Source organism: Macrotis lagotis, chromosome X (genome assembly GCF_037893015.1).
Source record: "Macrotis lagotis isolate mMagLag1 chromosome X, bilby.v1.9.chrom.fasta, whole genome shotgun sequence".
Classification (NCBI taxonomy): Eukaryota; Metazoa; Chordata; class Mammalia; order Peramelemorphia; family Peramelidae; genus Macrotis; species Macrotis lagotis.
Genome location: NC_133666.1, coordinates 207,886,141 through 207,910,488, shown reverse-complemented (window position 1 = coordinate 207,910,488; position 24,348 = coordinate 207,886,141). Strand labels below are relative to the sequence as shown.

General features: G+C 36.3%; 1 protein-coding gene across 1 annotated transcript in view; it reads left to right on the top strand.

Annotated features, from left to right (window-relative positions):
* The first annotated feature begins 7,881 nt into the window (after positions 1-7,881).
* ALDH7A1 (aldehyde dehydrogenase 7 family member A1) overlaps positions 7,882-24,348 on the top strand; it is a 43,301-nt gene continuing 26,834 nt past the window's right edge. The window contains exons 1-6 of the mRNA XM_074207189.1: positions 7,882-8,131; positions 9,038-9,091; positions 14,916-14,981; positions 17,358-17,438; positions 18,366-18,489; positions 20,691-20,823. Coding sequence (XP_074063290.1) covers positions 7,934-8,131; positions 9,038-9,091; positions 14,916-14,981; positions 17,358-17,438; positions 18,366-18,489; positions 20,691-20,823 — 656 coding nt within the window. The 5' untranslated portion in view covers positions 7,882-7,933. The remainder of the gene's footprint in view (positions 8,132-9,037; positions 9,092-14,915; positions 14,982-17,357; positions 17,439-18,365; positions 18,490-20,690; positions 20,824-24,348) is intronic.

Sequence of the window (24,348 nt, the reverse complement as noted above, 5' to 3'; positions counted from 1 at the left end):
CCGACAGGCGGACTTCCTTTTCCTCTCTTCCGCCGCGGCTGCGGGGTTCGCGCCTATTCTTCGCCCCGCCCCTCGGCCGGCCCCGCCCCCTGCGGGCCGACCGCCCCTCCCCCCCACAAACTCCGCCGCCGGGTTTTCTAAAATTTCAAGTGAAATGTTTGAGTTTTAAAAGTATAAAAGTCCACGTTCCGGCGGAATAAGGCCGTTCCCCCTAACCAGAGCCCAGAGCGGGCGGGCCTGGAGCTGAGCCGGGCAGTGCCAACTTGCCGAATAATGCCCCGCCCGGAGGGCCGCGCGGGCTGCCCGCAACCTCGTGCTGCCCTTTACTTAGGGAGAGTCGGGGGCACGGACCCCCGGGGAAAGTGCTGCCCTTTACTTAGGGAGAGTCGGGGGCACGGACCCCCGGGGAAAGTGCTGCCCTTTACTTAGGGAGAGTCGGGGGCACGGACCCCCGGGGAAAGTGCTGCCCTTTACTTAGGGAGAGTCGGGGGCACGGACCCCCGGGGAAAGTGCTGCCCTTTACTTAGGGAGAGTTGGGGGGCACGGACCCCTGGGTAAAGTGACTGGGTCACTCAGTCAGCTGAATCAGGCTTTAAGTTCTCCCTTCTTGACATTTTTTTCTTTTTTTATATAGTTTATTTTTATTTAGTTTAGTTATTTAGTTTTATATAGTTTATTTTATTTTTTATATAGTTTATTTTATTTTTTATATAGTTTATTTTATTTTTTTCCAATTACATAGGTAGTTTTCAACACTGATCAATTTGCAAGTTTATGAGTTATGCATTTTTCTACCACCCCTAGCTTCCCCATGGAGGGGAACAATCTGGTAGAAGTTGTACATGGACAGATGTGTTTAACAGAATTCCATATAAACATGTTGCGCATAAAATTAGAGCTGAGGGTTAAAAAAACTGATAAAGAAAGAAAAACATAAAAGAAACCTTGTCCTTTTCCAGATGATCTACTCAAGATCATAGGGGTAGTGACTATGGACTCCTCATCTTAATTGACTCTATCTCCCTCTCTCAAGCTCACATGAAGCCATTACTATGGCTTCATTCCCTACTGAGACCTCCCAAGAGCTCTGATCCCTTATTCCCAACTGCCGGCTTCTATAAACTAGATTTCACACTGGAACTAGCATGCCTACCAACCAATCATTTTTTAAAACTTCTAGGGGCAGCTAGGTGGCACAGTGGAGAGAGCACTGGCCCTGGAGCCAGGAGTACCTGAGTTCAAATGCGGACTCAAACACTTAATCATTACCTAGCTGTGTGGCCTTGGGCAAGCCACTTAACCCTGTTTGCCTTGCAAAAACCCAAAACAAAAAACAAAACAAAACAATTTGATGATCAAGGTAATCAATGGTAAGATGAAGAACCACTAGTTGCCCTGGAAATGAACTCTAAGCATTATGGTGCCTTTCCTTCTATCCTGCCATTGAATCTTAAGGTCCAAGGTGATGAGATATTGGAACCAGGCAACAGCTACTAGAACCAGGAGGAATACACTAGGAGAAAATTTTTGTGACTATGGGCCCAGAAGTAAGAGCTTCTCAAATATGGAAAGCAGTTTCCATTTGAAAGGTACCAAATATCACATACATATATCTCTAGCTCAGATCTCTTCCTTGGTATAAATTACAGAAACAATCATTATTGAGATTAGGAATACCAGCAGACATTTTTGTCAGTCCACAATGATATAAAACTGCCTTATATTGAAACATATATTTTTTAATTTTTCTTGAGACTTCTTTTTCTCATGGGGGAAGGTATATATTTTCTTTCACAACATGCTATTATGGAAATATTTTACATGATTATATTTCTAACCTAAATCTAATTACTTCCTTTCTCAAAGGGGTAGAGGAAAGTGGGAAGAAGGGAAAAATTTCAAACCTCAAAGTTTTAAAAATGAATGTTAAAACTTGTTTTTAGGGGCAGCTAGGTGTCGTAGTAGATAAAGCACCAGCCCTGGAGTCAGGAGTACCTGGGTTCAAATCCAGTCTCAGACACTTAATTACCTAGCTGTGTGGCCTTGGGCAAGCCACTTAACCCCATTTGCCTTGCAACACCCCCCCCCCCCCAAATCAAACTTGTTTTTACTTAGGGAAAATAAAATATTAGAAAAAATGTATAACAGAAAAACTGCCTTGGATTATATCAATACTGGGCAGCTAGCTGAATAGTGGAGTCAGAAGAGTCATCTTTCTGAGCTCAAATCTGAGCTCAGATACTGATGCAGAGAACCATGGGCAGAGAGAATATTGAAATTAATTGGAAGCAAAATTTTGTAAATCTTTATTCTGTTAAAACACTCCAACTTAACCTCCTATTTAACCCTGGTCACTTTTTCATAGTAAGGCAAGCTAGGTTATGCAGGCACTGAAGCAACATTGGAGACCACCCAGACAAAATCCATAGAATCTGAGACCCTCGACCCCTCCCCAAAAGGGAAAGTCTTCAGTGCAGGACTTGGGCAACTTCCAAGTCACCACTTCTTCCCATGGACCCTGAGGGGGCATATAAGGAGATTTGGGATGAGGCTCAAGCTCCTTCTAGCTTCCAAACTTTGCTTAACCTGGTAGCTGGCCTGCCAAGATTAATTAGCTATCCACATGGCTTTTCTTTAATCTCTTCTTAACTTCACTTACTTTTGTGTTGTAACCTCCTTTTAAAATAAATCTTTTTTTCCTTTTACACCTGCTTTCCCGGGTCTGGGAGTGATTCATCACAGGAGAATACCAAACTCACATCAACAACACCAGCTGTGTGATCTTGGACAAGTCACTTGACCCTGTGCTGTAAAATGAACTAGAGAAGGAATGGCAAACCACACCAAATATTTTTACCAAGAAAACCCCAATGGGTTCAAAAAAAGTTGAATACAACTAAATAACAAAAACAACAATTCAAGTCCTAGCCTGTCAGAATAAAGTGTATAAGAGTTTTCTAGGTTATTTTTATTTGTTTACTTTGTATATTTTAGAAAGATTCAATCCAACAAACTTTTAATTGTCTACTATCTACAGGGCATGGTAAGTACTAGGAATACAAAGACAAAGACAAAAAAAGATTTGTCTATTTATAGAGCTTAAAGAGGAAGCATAACATTATATTATATGATTTTTAAGAGGGAGAAAGAAATATGGAAGTAAATGGAAGATGAGGAAGGTCTCATGTGGGACATGGAAACTAAGAAGCCGGGGATTTTAATGGATACAACTGAAGATTTGGTCGATAATGTATAAAGACCTAGAGGAAGGAGAAAGATTTTTTTTTTTTTTTTTTTTTTGCTGGGAACACCTAATAGTTCAGAGTGACTAGAATGGAGAACATCTTATAAATGTATATAGACCTTGGATGAATTTCCTTAGCTACTATTATTAAGCTAAAAGAGGAATCTCATGAGAATTATATTTGAAAAAAAATCATGCCACTAGGTATTTTAACCGCTGCATTGAATTTCCACCTTAAAAAGATTTGTCATGCAAGAGCAATGTGCACAATCTTGTGGTTAATGCTGAGGTGAGAATGTTTACCCTGTTTTGTGACTTGGAAATTTATTTTTTGGTTCCCAATTTCTGGGAATATCAAGACTGGGATACCTATCATCTAAGGACACTTTCTTCCTCTTCATTATTTTACTCTTTGAGGGGTTCAAAGTCATAGATAAGTTTGGGGAGGCATAGGGATATGTGATTTAAGTTAAAAGGGAGAATCATTATGTATTTACCCATAACTGAAACTAAGTAATGATTCATGTCAATGTTAATGTTACAATTAAATTTTAAAACACAAAATATTTCAGTCAAGAAAAAAAACAACCCTTTTGGATATTGTCAATGGCTTCCTAGACTTGAGAAAACTCCACCTTACTCCTGGAAGCTGGTTCTATGTTATTGTAGCCATCAGCTTTTTTTAGGGGGGTTGTCATATCACACTCCAAACTTTGGTAGTCCACTAAAATCTCTAGATCATTTTCAGACAAAATTGATGTCTAACCATGCCTGCTCTATTTTTTTTGTTTGGAGAGTTGCTTTTTTGAACACAAGGATGAACAGTGAGAATGTCTCAGAAGTGAGGGAGGTAAGGAGAAGGAATTTTGGAGGACATTGTGATCCACTAAGAGACCCAGATTACAGAGACTGAATTCAATCCTGTGAAAAGTCCAACTCTAAAGATATGTTAGGCATTTTTCCTTTGTACTCTTTGGCTCATGATGCCACCTCTTCTGAGCTCCCAGAAAATCCATCATGTTTTGGGCCTTTTCAAAAATAGATTAATGAGGTTCCCTTTATAAAGGTATTTAATGTACAAAATAGATCAGCTACAGAACAGCTATTTTATTCCCTTCATCATGAAAACATGTTTTAAATACGAAAGAAAAATGTTTAAAACATACTGCAGTAACCCATATATGTGAAATTCTACTGGGGAGATACTTTTAAGTTTAAACTTAAATCAACGTTTAAGTTGGTACTTAAAAGGATAAAACAAAACCTTCAAGCATGTTTCCACTCCTGTTGAGTACCTTCATCTTCTATCCTGCATTACTTTTCAGTTTCCATTTATGTGTTGTCTTCCTATAGTAAATGGAGCACTGGCCTTGGAATCAGGAAGACAGAAGTTTGAATCCAATCTCAGACATTTGACTCATACTAGCTGTGTCATCCTGGGCAAGTCACTTCAGTCTGACTGCCTCACATTCAGGGTCATCTCCAGTTATCCAGATTCATATCTAGACCCAGATGGTTCTGGTGGAGAAGGTGAGGCAGGTGATTTAGCACAGCTCCCCCTCTACCCAATCATTCCAATCCAATTGATGTGCTTGTCTTGGCTTCAGCACCCCTGATGTCATGGTCTTCTTTGAGAATGAAGGACAAAACATCTCATCTCTCCCTTGATACCCAGTTATACCAAACTCCTTGAGAACCATAACTATCTTTCTTTTCTTTATTTGTACCTCAGTGTTTAGCACAATGCCTAACACCTGCACATAGCAGGTGCTTGAAAAACATTAATTTACTGAGTGAAAAATTTCTGGGGCTATGGAATAGGCATTTTCACTTTGATTTCAATTTTCCTCTAACCAAACTAATTACTTAATATCCATATCTCCTGGGAAGCTAGGAAATGTCTTGAGTTTATCTTTTTAGAAATGGTAATTTTTTTTCTTCTAAGAAGTTGTTTTAAAGGTTATTTTTTGTGAAGAGCAAACACCTGGATCCATAAGTTCCTATCTTCTCAAACTCACAAATTTGTCACAAAGGCTAAATCAATGTTTGGACCATTTTCTGAAAGAGTCAAATAGTAATTGCCTGAGGTTGGATTAGAGCACCACTGGACATCATGAACATTCATCCTCATGAGTTCAAATCTCGTCTCAGATACTTGTCTGTAAAATTTTTGCCTGGAAAATCCCAAATGAAGTCATGAACTATCAGTCACAAGTCAACAACAAAACAAACCACAACTTTTTTTTTTTTTTTTGCAAGACAAATGGGGTTAAGTGGCTTGCCCAAGGCCACACAGCTAGGTAATAATCATCAAGGGTCTGAGACTGGATTTGAACCCAGGTACTCCTGACTCCAGGGCGGGTGCTCTATCCATTGTGCTACCTAGGTCCACTGTGCCACCTAGCTGCCCCCTACACCTAGCCACTCCCCACAACTTCTTGATGCCAAGTCCAACACCACTTGGCACTATCCTAGCCTCCTTACCCTCCTCACTTACCCCACATATACAGTCTATTGCTGTCTTTGTGTTTCCTTTTTTAAACTCACAAGGCTAGTACTCCAGGCAACATGCCTGGACTACTGAGATTTCCCTTCCCCAAATCTCTTTCACTCTTCCTCCAAAATGATTTTCTTAAAACACAAGTCTAACTTTGTCACTTCCCTAATCACAAATTCCAGTAGCTCCCTAGTGATGATGTTTGTCCTTTATTCTCGAAGAATACCATAATGAATGGAATATTCCCCATAAAATGATTTCAGGGTTAATATTCCTAGTGAAGTCTTCTCAGAGTTAAGAAATAGTGAAGAAAGAATGTGACTCCTATGTCTCTGGAGCTGGACTTTTCACAGGACTGAATTCAGTCTCTGTAATCTGGTTCTCTTAGTGGATCACAATGTCCTCCAAAATTCCTTCTACTTGCCTCCCTCACTTCTGAGCCAATCTCACTGTTCATCCTTGGGTTCAAAAAAAAAGCAACTCAAATAAAAAAATAGAGCAGGCAAGGCTAGACATCAATTTTGTCTGAAAATGATCTAGAGATTTTTAGTGGACTCCCAAAGTTTGAAGTGTGATATGATAACCCCCAAAAAGCTGATGGCTACAATAACATTAAACTATTTCTAGAAGAAAGCCCTTTGTATTCCAAACAGGTGGCTTACTCTCCTAACTTTTGATGACTACTTTTACTGACTACTAGGATAGTAGACTCTTTCTCATGAGAAAAGAAGCTCATAATCCTCATCTGGTTTGATGATAAGTAGACTGTTCCTAGACCTTGCATTTCAAGACAAAGTTACATTACTTCAATAAGATAGTTATATTCCTGAAGGTTATTCTCACCATTTATATGGTGAGGTAATATTTTATGAAAACCTTTCATTCTTTTCTTTGGTGCTGGGGTAGATTTTCACAAGTAGAATGTAACTGAAGACTAACCAATGAGTCTAAAGAGATGGACGATAGGGAGGAGGAGGGGATCGTGGTTAGGCCATATATAATCTTGCTTGACTTTCAATTTGGGGCAACTCCTTGATCTTCACTACCTTTATGATACTTGGAGTATGCCCTTTTCTCGAGGAAAAAGCCAAAATAAACTTTTTTTCTTTTTGGTTCAGAGGAGTCTATATTTTTTTAAGTGGATTTTTATACCACACAATTACATCAGGGAGGTGATGCCATGACAAGCACATGAATTGGATTTGAGAGAGGGGGTGCTGTGCTAAATCACAGGCCTTACTTTCTCCTCCAGAAGTCATCTGAGTCCAGTGGCCACATGTGAACAGGAGATGACCCTGGATGCCAAGCATCAGGTCACAGAGCTAATAAATATCTGAGGCTGGATTTGAATTCTGTCGTCCTGACTCCAAGGCCAGTGAGCTATCCACTGCACCACCTAACTGTCCTAGCTGGGTGGTTATTTCTATGGTCAAATATAAAATCTCATTTACATTTAAGGCACATCACAATCTTGGCCCCTTCCTACTTTTTTTTTGGTTTTTCTTACACTTTACTCCCGTCTGTCCACTCTGAAATCCAACAACCTATCCTACCTGCAGTTTCTTGAAAAGGATACATCTTTCCCATCTCTATGCTTCTGCAGGAACTGTCTTTCCTGCATGGAATACTCTGCATTTTCAAGTCAGTCTCTTGACTTCTTAGTTTCCTTCAAGGTTCATTTAAAATCTTATCTCCTGCCAGTCCTTCCTGCTTCTCAGTCTCCCTGGGGCAGAGAGGGTAATCTGAGAATACCTTCCATTTACTTTGCATCTATTCTGTTCCTCCTCACTGACATTCTCCATTAGAAATACAAGAGGGCTGGGGTGGGGGAGGGGGGTATTTCTGCTTTTCTTTGTATCCAAAGACTAACATGGTGCCAGGCCCTGAGCAGACACTTCATAAATAAATGCACCTTGATGTTGATTGGTAGCAAATTTTGGGGGGATGGGGAGGATGGTTTTATTATTCTAAACAGTAGGTGGCAGTAACTAATTTAATTCCTCTAAGAATCTCTCTTTTGCCGTTTTCCCTTGGGGAGGAGCTCAGATCTCCGAAAGAAGTCTTTTAGCTGAGCTGAGTTGGCCAGATTTGCCATCCGGGCGGGGCTCTGGGCTGGCCAATTGGAGCCTCGTGGGCCAGGGGTGGGTTTCTGGTTTACTGCTTCCTTGGATCACAGACTTATTGTATTCCTTATGCTGCCTTTAACCTTTTCTCTTTCTCGGTCAATCTTTTTAGGAAGGAGGAAGATCCTAAGATACTGGCACAAATCTTCTCCGGCCTTTATGTCTACTTTACTGATCAATCAGCCCCAGTACTCCTGGCTGAAAGATCTGGGACTCAAAGAAGAAAATGAAGGCGTGTATAATGGGACCTGGGGTGGAAGAGGAGAGGTAAGCGTGGGGCTCCTGGAAGTCTGATCCGGAGGCCATAACTCTTCTCTGTTTTGCAAAAGTCATTGCCCTTTTGGGATGGAGTTGCATTATAAGGACCATTTGAAATTTTATTATTTTATTGTGATGATGATACTTTTTGAACTCCTGAACTTTAGAATCATGAACTCTGAGGAAGAAATGTAAATATTTATTTAAAGTTATTGCAAACTCAAGTTATTTGCAGTAGGTTCTGTCTTGGTGGGGAAATAGCCTTTTTTCCCCAGCCTTAGTATGTATCTTAGACTGTGAAATGCTCTAGAAAGAACATTGTACTTTAGGGAATTTTTATGACTTCTTTCAGAAGTGATTAACATTAAAAAAATTTTTTTTAACTTAGTGAGCCTCAGTGCTTTTTGGTTTTTTTTTTTTTATCTGGCGGGAGTGGGAAGATCATTATCACTCTTTTTAAAGTGAGCAGCCCTAAGGGTGCAAAATTTCCCAGAGGGAAGTAGCAATGGAAGCACCTGGTTTCAGAATCCCATTCTGTTGCTTAAAGACTGTCATGGCCTTAGGCATGTTTCAACTTTACCAGGACTTAGTTCTTTTCCTCTAAAATGATGAGTTTGGACTAACTGATGCCTCTTGCATAATTAGGATTAAATATTAAAAAGGGAAAAATAAGAGGCATGTTGGGAGCTTGTGTGTTTTACAAGTGAGCTTAAAAAAGCTAGGTACTATGTTCTGAACCTTGCCAGAAAGGACCTTACCAAATAATCAGTGCTTTCAATAAAGAATGATTATGATTCCCATAGATAAGCCTGGGAATCTTACATTTACTGGTCTAGCTCAAAAGTCTTGGATTTACAACCCCTCTCCTTTTTTCTTTTTTTTGATAACATAATTTAATCAGATTTTTTTTAAAAGGTTGTTACAAGCTATTGTCCAGCAAACAATGAACCTATAGCAAGAGTCCGACAGGTAAGTAGACTATTAGTTTATACTTTCTATTTGGCTTTATAAATTCTTTGGGCTTATACAGAGCATGTAGTAATTAATAATGAAAAGGCCCAAGACAGAGGATACTTTAAAAAAAATTGGCATTTATTAAGAACTGAAAGTGTCATCTTTTACTGGGCAAAAAATAGATAATTAAATCAACAGAATAGACTAGAAACATTAGACCTTTCCAATAATGTGAACAAAGGATAAGTATTTTAATTAAATCTCAGAGAACATAAAAATTAGGAAAAGGATTTATTATGTAACAGATGCATTTAGAGAAAATTAGCTAGTAATTTGGCCAGAAAGAGATTTGAACTTATCTCAGCATATAATTTAGTGAATTCCAGTTTAATGTTGAAAAAATGCAATAAAAATAAAAGAATCAGTAAATTATTTATCTTAATAACTTTGTTTCTATTAAAGAAATAGAATAAGATTTACGTGTTTTAATAGAAAGGAAACATGCTTATTAAGCTTGACTGCTGTTATAAATGAATGAAAGAAAAGCCTGCTAGAGTGAGAGAAAATTGTAGATTTTTATTCATGATTCCTGCAGGATACAGGTACCTCATCTGGAGTGAGGCATGAGGTGGTATTCCAACATCAGGTTTATGGTCTTCAGAAATTTTCCCCTCCCTCTTGGATTTTCATAGGCTCTCAGAGTTTGAATCTAAGAGGTCCACCCATTCCATGACATGTCCCTAATATGATTCCCACTCCATCATAGGACACATGCTATGGTGATGAACTATAATCCTCACAGGGAGTATGTGGGACAATATTCAATTACCTAATTGCACAAACTCAGTTGCATTAGGTCAGGATCTCTTAAGTCACTCTTGACCGGGTGAGAACAGGTCTTGGGTTTTCCATCTCTGGAACAGATTAGGAAAACTCCCAGTTTTGTGATTGGCTGGGCCATTCCCCCTTTATAATAGATTCCCTAAAGGCCCCCCCCCCCACCCTGTGAAGACTAACACCCTGCATTCCTCACAACTCCCCCCTTTTCTTTTTAATAACAACTTGGTTTTCACATTTCATCAGCAGTGTCTTCCTCAAATTAAATCACAATCCTCATCCTTTATAGGACTACTGACTTTTCCTATCAATATCTTACCTCTTCCTTATTAGAGTCGTATACCTGTACTAATTTACTGATAAAATTTTGTACTATTCGAATTATTAACTGGATCATTCACCAGAGACATACCCAGGTAATAGGATTATTCCACTTAGGGTCAATAGTAAGATACCCAGTAATTGTTTTCACCATGAACCAGTAAACCTATTCATCCAAGAAATACTAAATGGACTTGTCCAGGTTTGGATTGGAACGCATGTCAATTTTCTGATATACCTGGTTTTATCTCCTTTACCACCTGTACATTGTCATCTATCTTTTTGATAAGTTCTGTGTACCACAGACTCCTTCTTCAGCCAACAGGTAGTCTAATAACCAATCTATGTTGAATAATCGCCTCTCTTGTTAGCATGGCTTGGTCAGCCAGGAAGTACAAGGCCTTAGTTGTTTGGTAATTTTTCCACTACAGCTTGGAGTCTTATTAGTCTAGTCAGAATATTAAACTGGTATTCCATAACCCTAACTCTCATCCTGTGCCCAGGTAGCAGGCCCTTAAGTCTAGATAACAACTCCCTGATCAACCCTATATAGCAACTCCCTGACCAACTCTTTAGACAACTGGGTGTAGGCAATAGTCCTACAAATCCAGTAATGTCCCTCTAGTGCTAGTTGGTCTTCCAGGAATATAGTTTCCTGGGTTTTCAATAAATGGATAATGCTGTTCCATCTTACTTCCAAGGGGTCCTTTTAAATAGGCCATATAATCATCATGATAATAGGTACATTTCCAAAGTTGCTGTACCTCCTTCCACTGGCAAGTTTTCATACCAATGTCTTTGGAAAGGTCCCCCTGGCTCCAAAATTAATCAAACTAAATTCATGATTTTATGCCATTGGATCAACCCCAAGAATAGCTAATATACCTAGTGATGTTCCTTAAATCATTTTTTCTTGCAAATGGCCATTTCAACACTTTCCTTGTAAGTCCATACTAACTCATAATCACAGTTTCCCTTAACAAGCTCCCCAGTTTGTGCATCTTTACAAGGGATCTAGGTACTGTCATTAATCTCACATGAGTCTGAGGCTACCTATCTCTTAAACTGTACAGTCCAGAATATATGTACCCTGCTTCTGGACATGTCCAGACATTTGCTGCTATCCAAGAAAATATCCTGGCCAGACTGGTGTAAGCAATAGGTACCCTGAACTGACTCAGTCATAGGCCATATCTGATCCCCTGGATCAGAATCCTGTGCCACAGTACACCTCTGATCAGGAGCTGAGAATCTAGGCCAGACCCAGGGGGTACTGCCACCCAAGGCCAATTCTCAAACTGCTGTGAACTATCTCAAGTCCAACAGTTAGCTACACCAAAAGACTGGGCATTGACTTCTGTCAGCTAGATTCTCCTCCCTCCTTTACTAATACCCTATTGTCTAAATCAGAGATAGGAATCTCCCTGGATAGGATATACAGACTCACGTAGGATAATCATGCCATGGAGAACATTTTCACCCTGCCTCCCCTCCTTTCCATAAGGAGAAGGGCATAAGTAGGGGTGTCACATAGAGTCAAGGGGAAGTTACAGAGAAACAATGTATATGTAGAGATGGTAGAGATGAACTAGTTCAGTGTCTCTCCTCTCTTCTCTTTTCCCTTGGAGGCATCCAATGTTCTTCATCTTCTGAATCTGTTCCAAAAAAGTCCTCTCCAGCTCTGGTGACTAGTTTAGACCTTGTTTTCTGGTAAAAAAAAAACAACAAAAAACCAAAAACCTGCTTACATATCTTACTCAGATCAATCCATCACAAAACAATGAGATTCTGGAGCTTATTACAATTTATCAATTGACCTTATTGCCATATTGACACACATACTTCACTTTGAACACAGTAAACTTCCATTAGTGTTTTACTACATGAGCAAACTCCCAATGAGAATTATCACATTGATTCAAGCTTGTGACATAATATACATTCAAGAGTCATCTTTGTTCTAAGAGTACTCAGCATCTGGTTTAAACAGTTTTAACCTTTGCTCTCTTTATAATAATGACTCAAACATCCTTAACCAAAATGATTTTTTTTCAAAATATTCCCATATTTTCCTTTTCCTGGTGTACTTATCTAACTCACAATCCTTTCCTTAAACTAGAACTTGAAACTGTAATTATCCCAAGAATTTCCCATCTTCTTCTTACTTAAATATCCTTTTCTAGCACAAAATCTAAGGAAACTTAATTCCCATCTTAGCATGTAGCAGATAGCAGGTGTCAGAGCCAGACACCTAACCCATCTCTGGCTATTAGATTCAGTTCACCTAAAAACTTCTTTTTCTGGTTTGCATAGTAAAACTAACTAAAGATCCAGGACATTAAAGGAAAATTCCTTTATAGATATATTGAATGTCAGTGTCCAGGCAGAGGTCATGTGGATAAAAAATGTCTTAGAACAGATTTATTCTTCCAGGTGAGACATCATCCAAATGTCATTTTTGGCGAATCAAGTCAAAGGGGTTTAACCTCAGCCTTTGGCTGCCCAACCCTTCACCTGACATTTTTTGCACATTGGCTTCCTTGGCTCCAAGAACATGACATTTACCCAGTAGCATTTTCTTTTGTTTACTTTCCTGGTATCTGACATAAGAGAAAATTGATCAAAGGTCCTGTGATCTTAAAATAGTTGTTTTACCTAGTTAGAACTTCCAGTGAATACAATTCACTAAATTTCAATTATAATTTTAATGGAGTCCCAATTAATGAAACCCCCACCTAAAGCTCTGAGTATCCTTCCTGGACCTTTTGCCTAAAACCAGGCATTCTAACTATGACTGGCCCTACAGACCTCATCTCTTACCTCTTACTAGAGACATCCCTTTGTCTAAATCATATCTACTCCATCTCTAAAGATGTTAGATCACATTCCCCTTGGCTGCAGAAACTGCCTTCTAAACCCATTGTATTTTACAACAAATAAATGCCTCTGTTGACCTGGAGATGGCACAGAAAAAAATCTCAAATTATCTTGTGTTTATATCTTTCTCATATTATGCACTTATTTTGAAGCAAATAGCCACAGCTTTGGATATGTGTATATCTATCTATCTATTCCAAAATATTCCCAATTCACTTATGTAACTAGACACTTATAAACATAAAATTGTTTAGCTACTAGCCATCCTCAACATACAAATAGTTATTTTTGTTTTGACAAGGCAATTGGAGTTAAGTGACTTGTCCAAAGTCACACAGCTAGGTAATTGCTAAGTGTCAGAGGCCCTATTTGAACTCAGGTCTCTTGACTCCAGGGCGTAGTGCTCTATCCACTGGACAATCTAGGTGCCCCCAACATACAGAATTACTTTTCAGAATTCCTTAACCATTAGAACATCTTAGGTAGCTTTAAATTTCCCACATGCATTATTAATTTCAGTCTAACAGAAGAGCAATAAGAGTAACACACAAATTACTGGATTGTACAAAGCAATCCTTCCATTATTACATTATTCTTGAACCCACAGATCTATCCCAGAAAGGGTCATACTTTTTTATATTTTCCTTATTGCCCTTCAATGCAATCACATTAATCCTAGGCTTTAACAATACATGATTTAAATAACATTAAAATCCCAAACCACAAAAGTTACAATTGTGTTAAACAGTTTATAATCCCAATCTAGGTTATTTAATTCCTCCCATTCTGTACAAATTTTGTCAGAATGTTACAACACTAGTATCCCTCTTTTAAAACCCTCAGCATGCTTCCCCAAACTCCAGTTCAGAAACTTTAAAAACAATGAAAGTCTTCACATGGCCATGTGGCCTGCAGATAATCATTAAACCTTGAACAAGAGACTCATCTCCCAGCTTCCAGAATTTTCACTGACTGTCCCCCAAGCCTGGATAGCTCTTTTCATCCCAACTGTTTCATTTGCTTGCTCTCCTTCAGATTTTAGCTAAAATTCCATCTTCTACAGGAAGCTTCTCTCAGTTTCCCCTAATTTTAGTTCCTTTTCTCTCTCTGTTGATTATTTCCAATTTATTGTGAATTTAGGTTGTTTGTACTTAATTGTTTGCAATTTTATGCAATTGCATTGATGTTTGTTAAATGAATGCTACTTAGTAAACGGTATGAGATAAGTTCTTCTTTTGGCCATGAAAGAACTAGATATGTTACTGACTACTTGGTTATATTCTGTGAATCACCTTGTGATTTGTTTTATTTTAGAAAAGGTAAGTGAGTTTAGACTAGGAAGGAGGAAATGGAAGTTAACTTTATTTTTTAAAAAACCTGTCTTATCTCATTATATATCCTTGGGATTTGTAAAATTTTTTTTTGCAGTGATATCTTAGAAATATGAAAACACCGATGTATTTTACACACATATATATGCATATAGACATGGGCACATGTAATGGATACAGATATATACATGTATGTGTATATATAGATATATAAAATGCATCTGTATTCTCATCTTCCTATGATTTTAGATAATATTAAATAAATTTATATTATAATATAATATAAATATATATGTTAATATAATATAAATGTTAATATATAATATATAATATAATATAATATAATAATATAATATATAAATGTAATATAAATATATATGTAAAAATACATCTTATAGTCTGAGTGTTTATTAGTAACCTTTTCTCTTGCCTTTTTTCTTGCTTACCCCTTTCCCTGTTATTCCCTCAACCAGGCCAACATGACAGATTATGAAGAAACACTAAAGAAAGCCAAAGAAGCCTGGAAAATATGGGCAGATGTAAGCAATTCTGTACACTTAATTAACATAATTCATTTGCTTCTACTTTTCTTTTAAGAACATGTTGTAGGGACAAGGTAGGAGGATTTAGTGCAATGTTCTAAATAAATGAGAATAGGAGTGTTGATAACTAAGGATTAAAAAGTCTTTGGGTTGGTGGAATGCTGCCTTAACTTAATTTTGGAGGAAATGAAATCTACCTTTCTAGGAAGGGAAAGATCCCACCTATAACTCTTTCTAAAGGTATTGTGTTGATCTACCTTGCCATAGTGATTATTACATATCTGATCTGCCTGGGTGAGTCATCTGGATACAGAGAGTGACCTGAGGCAATGGTTAATTAATGTGCTTCGTAGTACTTAGAGGTTATTTTGCCAGTCCAAACATGTTTACTTGACTTTTCAAAAGAAAAAACTGCTGAGGATTTGAGTTCATATTCTGTCTTTGATCCTTACTATCTGTGTGACCTTGAACAAGTTTGTTAATCTTTCTGGACAGTCTGTTAATCTTTCTGGACTTCAGTTTTCTCATCTTTAAAATGGATCAGATAGCTTCTCTGAAGCACCTTGTGGAGACCTTGTTCCATAATCCTATAGAAAGATCAAAAAAAGGATGAGACTCTGAAATGAATTGAGCTTTCACATATTTTTTGTTATCTACTTTGTTATCTACTTTGCAATTTCTCAGGCCAGAGAACCTTGTTAAGGATGGTGTCTGGGAGGAAGATCCTGACCCTGGAGATTCTATAGTTAAGAAAAGAATAAGATACAAGAACAATTATAGGTTAGATCCAGTTATTTCATCAGAAAGCTATAATGGGCAAACTTTATAACTTTGCTGCAAAGTTTTGTTTATGTATAAATTAGAACTTAGTGGCCTTCACTTGACAAAAAATGTTCTTGACTTGGAATTGGTTAAGCTGAGTTTATCTTTCTTAAATAAGTAGAACAGTATCCAAAGATGTGATACTAATAATTAAATGAAGATTGTGAATACAAATAATGCATGAAAATTTTGTACTGAAATAATTTTTTGCCTATGTAAAGATTTACTTAGGATACATACATAGACCAGGAAAAATAACACTTCCTATTGGATAAAGTGCTTGACCTTAACTTTGCATTTAAAGTTTTACTCACAGAAAGAATATTAGGTAGGATATATTTAGCTTAGAGAGCAGTAGACTTACGGAGGCATATTTGATAGCTCTTCAGATATTTTTAGACTTTTTATGTGAAAGAGATATTACTTGTTCTGTGAGGACAGATCTAGAAACAGTGGGCAGAAATTACAGAGATGCAAATTTGTGATTATTTTAAGGAAAACATTTTAAATGGTTGGGCTATCCAGAAGTGGAATAGGTTTCTGTCTTCATAAGGTGACATGACATAGCAAGTGTCCTTTATAGGAGGTGTTCAGGCAAAAGCTATATATCACTCATCAGGTATATTTTAGGAAAAAATACTCATTCAGAAATAGTTGTATTAAGGATCACCCAGATTGGCTAATATGATATATGCCCTTCAATTGAGGATTGACTAAGCAAGTTCTGGTATATGATTGGTATAAGAAATGATGAGCTAATTGATTTTAGAAAAGCATGGAAAGACTTTCATGAAATAAGGAAAGAGTAACATGAACAATGTCAAGAGAACTTTATTCATACTAATAGAAATTTTGTCCTAAGAACAACTTTGAATGGCTAATTCATCTTGAGTATGATAAATACTCAAGCCAACTACAAAGGACCTATGAAGGAAGAAGCTATCTACCTCCAAGAAAGAATTGATAAATAATAATATATATAGTATGGTGTGTGTGTGTGTATATATATATATATTTGTTTTTAATTGTAGCTTTCCTTAAGTCAGGGTAAGGGGTGGGGGAGTAAATTGAGGCCATTCCATAAGAGCTTCTTCTTCCCTCCTGACCTCATATTATTCAAATACCATTTTATCACTATTTCCTATCCTTTCTCAACCTTTTTTCTATAAATGAATTTAATATATATATATTTTTTGTTCTGTATAATATTCCTTTGGTAGGTTGAATGCTTTTTGATAAAGCTAGAATTGTCATTTAAAAATAAGTTTGCCATTATGTATGTTTTTAGAAATGTTTTAAGTTAATGAGTATTTTGATATTCTTGATTATATATGAAAAAATACTGGAGCTCTATACAGATTGTGATCAGTTACATAAAAACTACCCCCCTTCCCCCAAGCAGTGAGGGTAAGAGGAGTGTTAACGTTCCTTTGAAAAAACTTTCAAATCAGTCATGCTTTGAATTTTACTGCAGTAACAGATTTGATATCCTGTTTACTTTTTATGTTTTCATCTTTTGAATTGTTCAGTAAAGTATCATTCTTTACATAGATTCCAGCCCCTAAACGAGGAGAAATAGTAAGACAGATTGGTGAAGCCTTGCGACAGAAGATCCAAATCTTAGGAAACTTGGTAAGATATTTTAAAAGTAAATATGACAAAAAAAACCCTACCAGCCAACCTATAGCTGCTCTGTGTTACTATTTTTGTAAGATTGATTTTTAAAAGCCAAAAAAATCACAATTTTTAAAATGAACTTTATGGAACAAAAAAGTAAAAAAATGATTAAGGAAACAAAAAATGGATTTTGACCTTTTGAAATTGATTCTATGGGAAAAAAATTGATTTCTTACTGATAACTTTCCTATAAATAAATGATTAAAAAGACATGTAAGTTATACATATTAAAACTTGCTATAGTTCTTATTAGTTATAATACAAGATTTGATATAAATTGGATCTATTTTTGAATTTCATTCGATACTTTTAAAAACCAAAAAACTTTAACTATCCCATTATAATACTTTTATCATCTGAAAGAATTCAGCATATTGAATCTAGAAGAAATCAGAAGTCTATTTAGTGATTTTTTTTGCCTTTTAGACTTCTCACCTTGTATATTGCACTTCTATATACTTATTATTTGTATTATTTTGTTTTACAGTTAAATGAATGTGTCATGTCCTTACTAGATTGTATGGTCCATGAGGGTTGGAATTAGAACCTAATATTTATTTATACCTACCAGTCTCTAACATATATCTTCCTCTAGTACCTAGTGCTATGATTTTTACATAGAAGTGCTAAGTAAGGGTTTGGTAAACTTTCCTCTGTCTCTCATTCTTCAAATCTTTTACTCAGTCCTTCAGAAAGTTTTCATAATCTTGCTTTTTTGTCCTATTTCAATCCATTTTATTTATCTTTGCCTACTATATACTTGCTTGCTTTCTACTTTTTTTGTAGGTGACTTTTTTTTAAGCTCACTTATGAAGTTGAAAGGTTTGTTCATGTTTTTAAATTTTTTTAAATTAGTATATACATACAGATTTTTATTTTCAGGTATCTTTGGAGATGGGAAAAATCTTAGTGGAAGGTGTTGGAGAAGTTCAGGAATATGTGGATATCTGTGATTATGCTGTTGGCTTATCACGGATGATTGGAGGACCCATCTTGCCTTCAGAAAGTAAGCAAGTTATTAAACTCATTATAAAAACTGCAATCAGGCATTTCACTAGCAAAACCATTAGTTTAACAAATAAATTGAGTTACTTAGGAAGAAATAGAGCTACTAAAATTTTTCTAGATACCATCATGTATGAATATGTAATTAATGTGCTTGTTAAAAAGAATAGGGGAAAATTCTTCATATGTAGTTAGTATATGTTTAACTGTGTATTTATCAGCTGGACTCTGCAATTTAATAATTTTTTTCCATTTGAGAACAAGTGTTTTTAAAAATTTTGATATGAAAAATTTGGAAGTGCATCTACTGTTGCTCTGATACTACAAAGAAGCAAATAATTTAGGTGACTACTTCTAGATTTTTTAAGAAAATATCAAGTTAGCACAAAGATTTTTACTTTATTTTTTTCTGTTAAAAAAAAGCTATCTTTGTGCCAGGCAGAGGAGATACAAAGATGAAATAGTTTCTGCTTTTAAGAAGGTTACATCCTATTGGGAAAACATTACATATTATTCAAATAGAATAAGTGTAGTATAGTGTCAAAGAAAAAATTTTAATACTGTATTTTTCATTTTGGATATCTGAGAAATAATTATATCTTATTCTAATATGAATTTTATTCTACTTGGGGAGAAAAATGCTCTAATATGACATCTAACAAGAATTTTTGAAGCAACATTTATTTCAATCTTGAATAGACCATAATTTATATTATTGTATAAAATTCAGTTTAAGATTAGTACATTTTCATTTACTAGAATGATAACCATTGAAATCTTTCAGGAAAGCCCCTCAAGAATCATCCTCCTAAAACAACTCCCTTTTTGACTATTCCTTTCCAAGTCTCTCCTCTGACTGGTCCTCTCTGCCCTGAAGTAATCAAAGATATTTCTCACTCATCAGTACTTTAATCCTTTAGGAAATGGGGAAAGAATATACTACCTTTAGGTGGGATATTACTCTTATGCCTTCAGAAGAAAGCAATGATCTGAACAAATGGGAAGATATTTCTTGGTCTCTGTATAGTTACCACCTTAATCCATTTTCTTGGGCTTTAGCTTTTCTTCCAGACCTTTTATTAAGAAAAAGAGATTAAGTCTAAAAAAAAAAAAGATGGAGGGCATTGCTTCCAAGATATTTAAGTACTCGTAACATTTCCTTCCTTATTTAGACTGCAGAAATATTTATTTCTTAATAGTTCATTTGAGCTAAAAAATAGGGTTATGTTTCCACAATATTTAGGGAGATTATACACTTGCATTTGGAGAGAATCATGCAAAGTTCTCTTTACAATGATTCTTAATTTGGAATCCATCAACATTAAAATTTTTCTGATAATATATTTCAATATAATTGATTTCTTTTAAATTTCACTAATGCCTTCCATCATTTTTCTTAGACCGTATCTCTTTTTCTTAGGAGAGTTACAAAAGGACTGAAAGGAAAGCTAAAGCCCAAGAAAATGGATTACAGGTTTTTTTTTTTGTACATTTAAAAATACTATTCTGAGAAGAGATCCAAAGGTTTCACCAGACTTCCAAGAAGGCAGTAACACAAAAAAGCTCCTACATTCAAAAGTCTTTAGGTGGCGCAGTGGATAAAGCACTGGCTCTGGAGTCAGGAGTACCTGGGTTCAAATCTGGTCTCAGACACTTAATAATTACCTAGCTGTTTGGCCTTGGGCAAGCTACTTAACCCCATTTGCCTTTCAAAAAAAAAAGTCTTTAGCTGAGTCCTAAAGGGAGTGAAGTATTCTGTGAATTAGACTGTGTAAGGAAAGAGTAAATTCAGGCATGAGGGTAACCTGTTAATCAATGTTCTTGAAAGAGGGAGACAGTGGCTAAGCATATTTAATGATGAAATACACAAGCTAAGACATTTGTAGCTATAGCCAGTATTAAAGGGTCCTGTTGTTTGTCTGTAGCCATCTTTTTTTTTTTTTGGAGGAATGCAAAATGTCTTCATGTAAAATAAGCAGTTTTGTCTCTGATTGACCTGTCAGTAATTGGCATTCTGCATCAATGCCTCATGATAAATGTTTATTAAATATTTCTTGATTGATTTATTTATTGCTAACCCAGCTCCTATTAATCCAGTCTACTTCTCAGAAATAATCTCTCTCTTCCAAATGTGTGTGTGTATGTGTCTAAAACCTAATCTATCAAACATATGCAATATAATTTCTATTTTTTCTCACTCAGGACCTGGCCATGCCCTCATTGAACAATGGAATCCTTTGGGTTTAGTTGGAATCATTACTGCATTCAACTTCCCAGTGGCAGTGTATGGTTGGAATAATGCCATTGCTCTGATCTGTGGGAATGTCTGCCTTTGGTAGGACTTACAGTTTTCTTTTCCTTTTTGTTTTTTTTAAACAGTTTCAGATATGTGAGTTACAACATTGTCTTTAATAATGCACATTTGTGCTTTACTTTGTTTATATTACAATTTTATGGATATTTTATCCATGCTTGATTTCACCCCTCATGATTTCACCCTAAACTTCCTTTAAGTATTCTCTCTGACATCTATCACAATACCAGTGCATCACATATGACATCAAAATTGTGAAGGTGTTGAGAGATCAATATGCAAGAAGGGAGAGGAAATAGCAATGGTTTAACAAAAGGTGGCCTAGGACATCAGCTACAACCTATGTGCTTATTGTCCTATCTCATTCATCTATACACAAATCAAGGTCATTCCCTTTAAGGGGATTAGGAAGGAAGAAGCAGACTTTGTAAGCAGTATTCAAGAGTGAGAAACACTCTTGAATACTGGATAATATATTTGCCATTTTGTGGTCGATTAAAAGATACAGAAAATAAAAGATTCTATTGTGTCTGCTTTTGGTGAATATGAAAAAGCCTTGAGAGGTGGGGCCAAGCTAAGTTTCCCTACCTTCTACTCCACAAAAATTTCTTCAAACAGATCCAGAAAATGTTCCAGATTGAATTCTGATGAATTCCAAAAAGAGTCATGATGTCAGTTATTTGTTTGGCCCACTCAACATGGAGAGTTAGAGAAGTCTACAGACACTGGGGATGGAGTCTGGCCAGGAGCCTGTATGCAAGCTCTCCAGCAAGAGGAGGTCCCAGATCCACACAGGGCACCCCTAGACATATACCAGGACACTGCTATAGGGACAGGTGTGAACTGGTAGTCTGGTTGCCCACTAAACTGTTCTAGGTCACAGATTAGATGAATTGAGAAAAGAAAACAAGTACCTAGTGATGTGATTCCCAGGTAGGGGAGCCCTGGCAAGTATATTAAGCAAGGAGAAAGATCAGAAATCAATAGTAGCAGCTCCACTCAGGTACCCCAAGTGCAGAGCAGGGTCTCATTTCCTGCATTTAACCCAGCTTACAGAGGAATAATCAGGGCAGGAATCCCAACACCAAAGGAGAGCCTATTGTTCTGCCACTTGGTACCAAAATAATTTTTTAGCTAACTTATAGGGGCTGAGTCTAGAAGCAGATGCAGACTCAAGTCAGGATCTTCTGGAATTCAAATCAAGGAGGCAGTAATCAACCCATTCTGGGAGCACTAAAAACATGCAGGTCCCTAGTGTGAGGTGTTCCTGAGATACTGGAAATAATACAAGAAAGCAATAATAGGACTATCTAGACTTTCCTTTCAGAAGTACTAAATAGCCTAGACTTAAATTTCAAGTCTGAAGTCAGGAAGAAGGCTAAAAAAAATGGATAAAGAAAAATAATCCCCCATAGGAGAGCTATTATGGCAGGGAAGCTTAAAACACAAACTCAGATGATGAGAATGATGCCAAACAAAAAGGAACAGAATCCCAGAGAAAAACATAGTTGGGAAAATCTTTAACTTGAATTTCTGAAAGAGATGAAATGAATTAAAAAGTTAAAAAATGTTTTTATGAATTAAATGAAAATACTTGAGGAAAAAAATTGGAAAACAAATGAGAACTGAGGGAAAAAGAATTGGAGAAGAAATTAATAGCTTAACACAAGACATATCTTGCACAAATAAGAGTTTAACAATTAGAGCAATCCCAAATAGAAGTCAGTGAGTCCATGAAGCAACTAGAAAGATCAGTCAAAAAACTGGAAAATAAGAAAGTAAATATAAAGTATTTCATAGCAAAATGATCTAGAAAACAAATTGAGGAGAAAAACATAAGAACCATTAGACTATCTGAATTTAAAAAAAAGAGAGAAAAAAATAGAGCCTAGATGTTTTATTTTTTAAAGGAAACAGCCCACTTCTCTTAGAACAAGAGGGCAAAACAGAAATTAAAAGACTCCCCTGTTCATCTCCTGAAGGAAACCTTGAAATTAAAATGCCCAGGAACATTATATCCCCAAATCCAAAGTTTCTAAGTCAATGAAAAAAAATGTTGCAATCATCAAAAAAAAAGAAAGAATTCATGACATAGCACTATAAAGGAGTGGAGAACTTATAGGATAATATTCCAGAAGGCAAAATTTATGGAATTATAACAAAATTAACTTTCCCAGAAAAACTGAGTCTGATGGGGAAAAATGAATTTTTAATGAAAATACAGGACTTCTAAGCATTCTTGATGAAAAGATTAAGTTACAGCAATGAAGAGAACTATAAAAACGTACACATGAGTAAATGATGATAAAGGGCTAAACAAGGTTAATATGCTTACATTTAAATGTGGGAGATGATATACATATCCTCTCTGAACTCTTTGATTAGTGGTTGTAAAGGGAACTTCAATTATGTAAGGCCAGGGAAGAGAGAAGAGGAATACAACTGGGAGAAAGAAAAATGGAGATTAGGAAAAATTAATTCACATTATCAGGGTATGTAAGTAGAAAGTTATAAATAAAGGAGAAGGAGTTAAATGTCTGACACTTGAACCTCACTCTCATCTAAACAGATCAAAGGAAGGAAAAACACACATACAGTTGGATATATACATACATATATATTAATAAACAGCGAAGTTGGAGGGAAAGGAGCAAAGAGATAAGGGAATTATAGAAAAGGTAGTTTAAAGAGAAATTCTAAGCAAAGCAAACTTGTAAGGATAGTTATATTTATATTATATTTATTTATGTTTATAACTTTTCTATGAGGCAAAGAATGCTAATCTTAGGAAATGACCATAAATTTGGGAATAGATGAATAAATTATGGTATGTAAATGTTATGTAATACTATTAAGCTGAATTCTAATCATGTAATGACCAACCATGATTTCTGTTACCTACCTCCTAGTAGAGAAGTGAAGGAATCAGAATGAGACAAATTTCTTTCGGACATTGGTCATGGTAGAAAATTGTTCTGATTGATACATGTTTATTATAGATTTTATTTTTCTTGTGGAGTGGAGTTTCAGATGGAAGAGTGTGAAGGAGGATTTTGGTTGATTAAAATATTTTTCAAGAAAGAAAGGAAGAAGTTTCTGGAATTGGTAGAGCAGAACTCTAACCTTAAATTCTATCTGATGTCATCTATAACATCAATCATTAAAAATTCTTTGAAGTTCTAACAAAAGAAAAAAATCCTATTCAGTGAACCTCTGATCATAAATTTAAAATGAAACATCACAGAGATGTATATTTCTCAATGGTTTCCACCACTGATATGGTGAGAGGCAGCATAGGCAAATCGAGCACAGGACTTGGAGTAAGGTATGTCTCCTATGTTAACCTCTCAAACACTTAGTAGTCTCTGTGTGATCCTGGGCAAGTCACTTCATCATCATCTCTAAAATGAGAGCTTGTATTCAATCTTCTAAATGCCTAGGTCTAAATCTATGTTCCTTTGAAAGAGATCCAATGAAGAGTCCATGTCAAAGAAGAATTTACTGTGTATGGTATGCATGGTTGCATGAACCATTGCAGAACCTCCT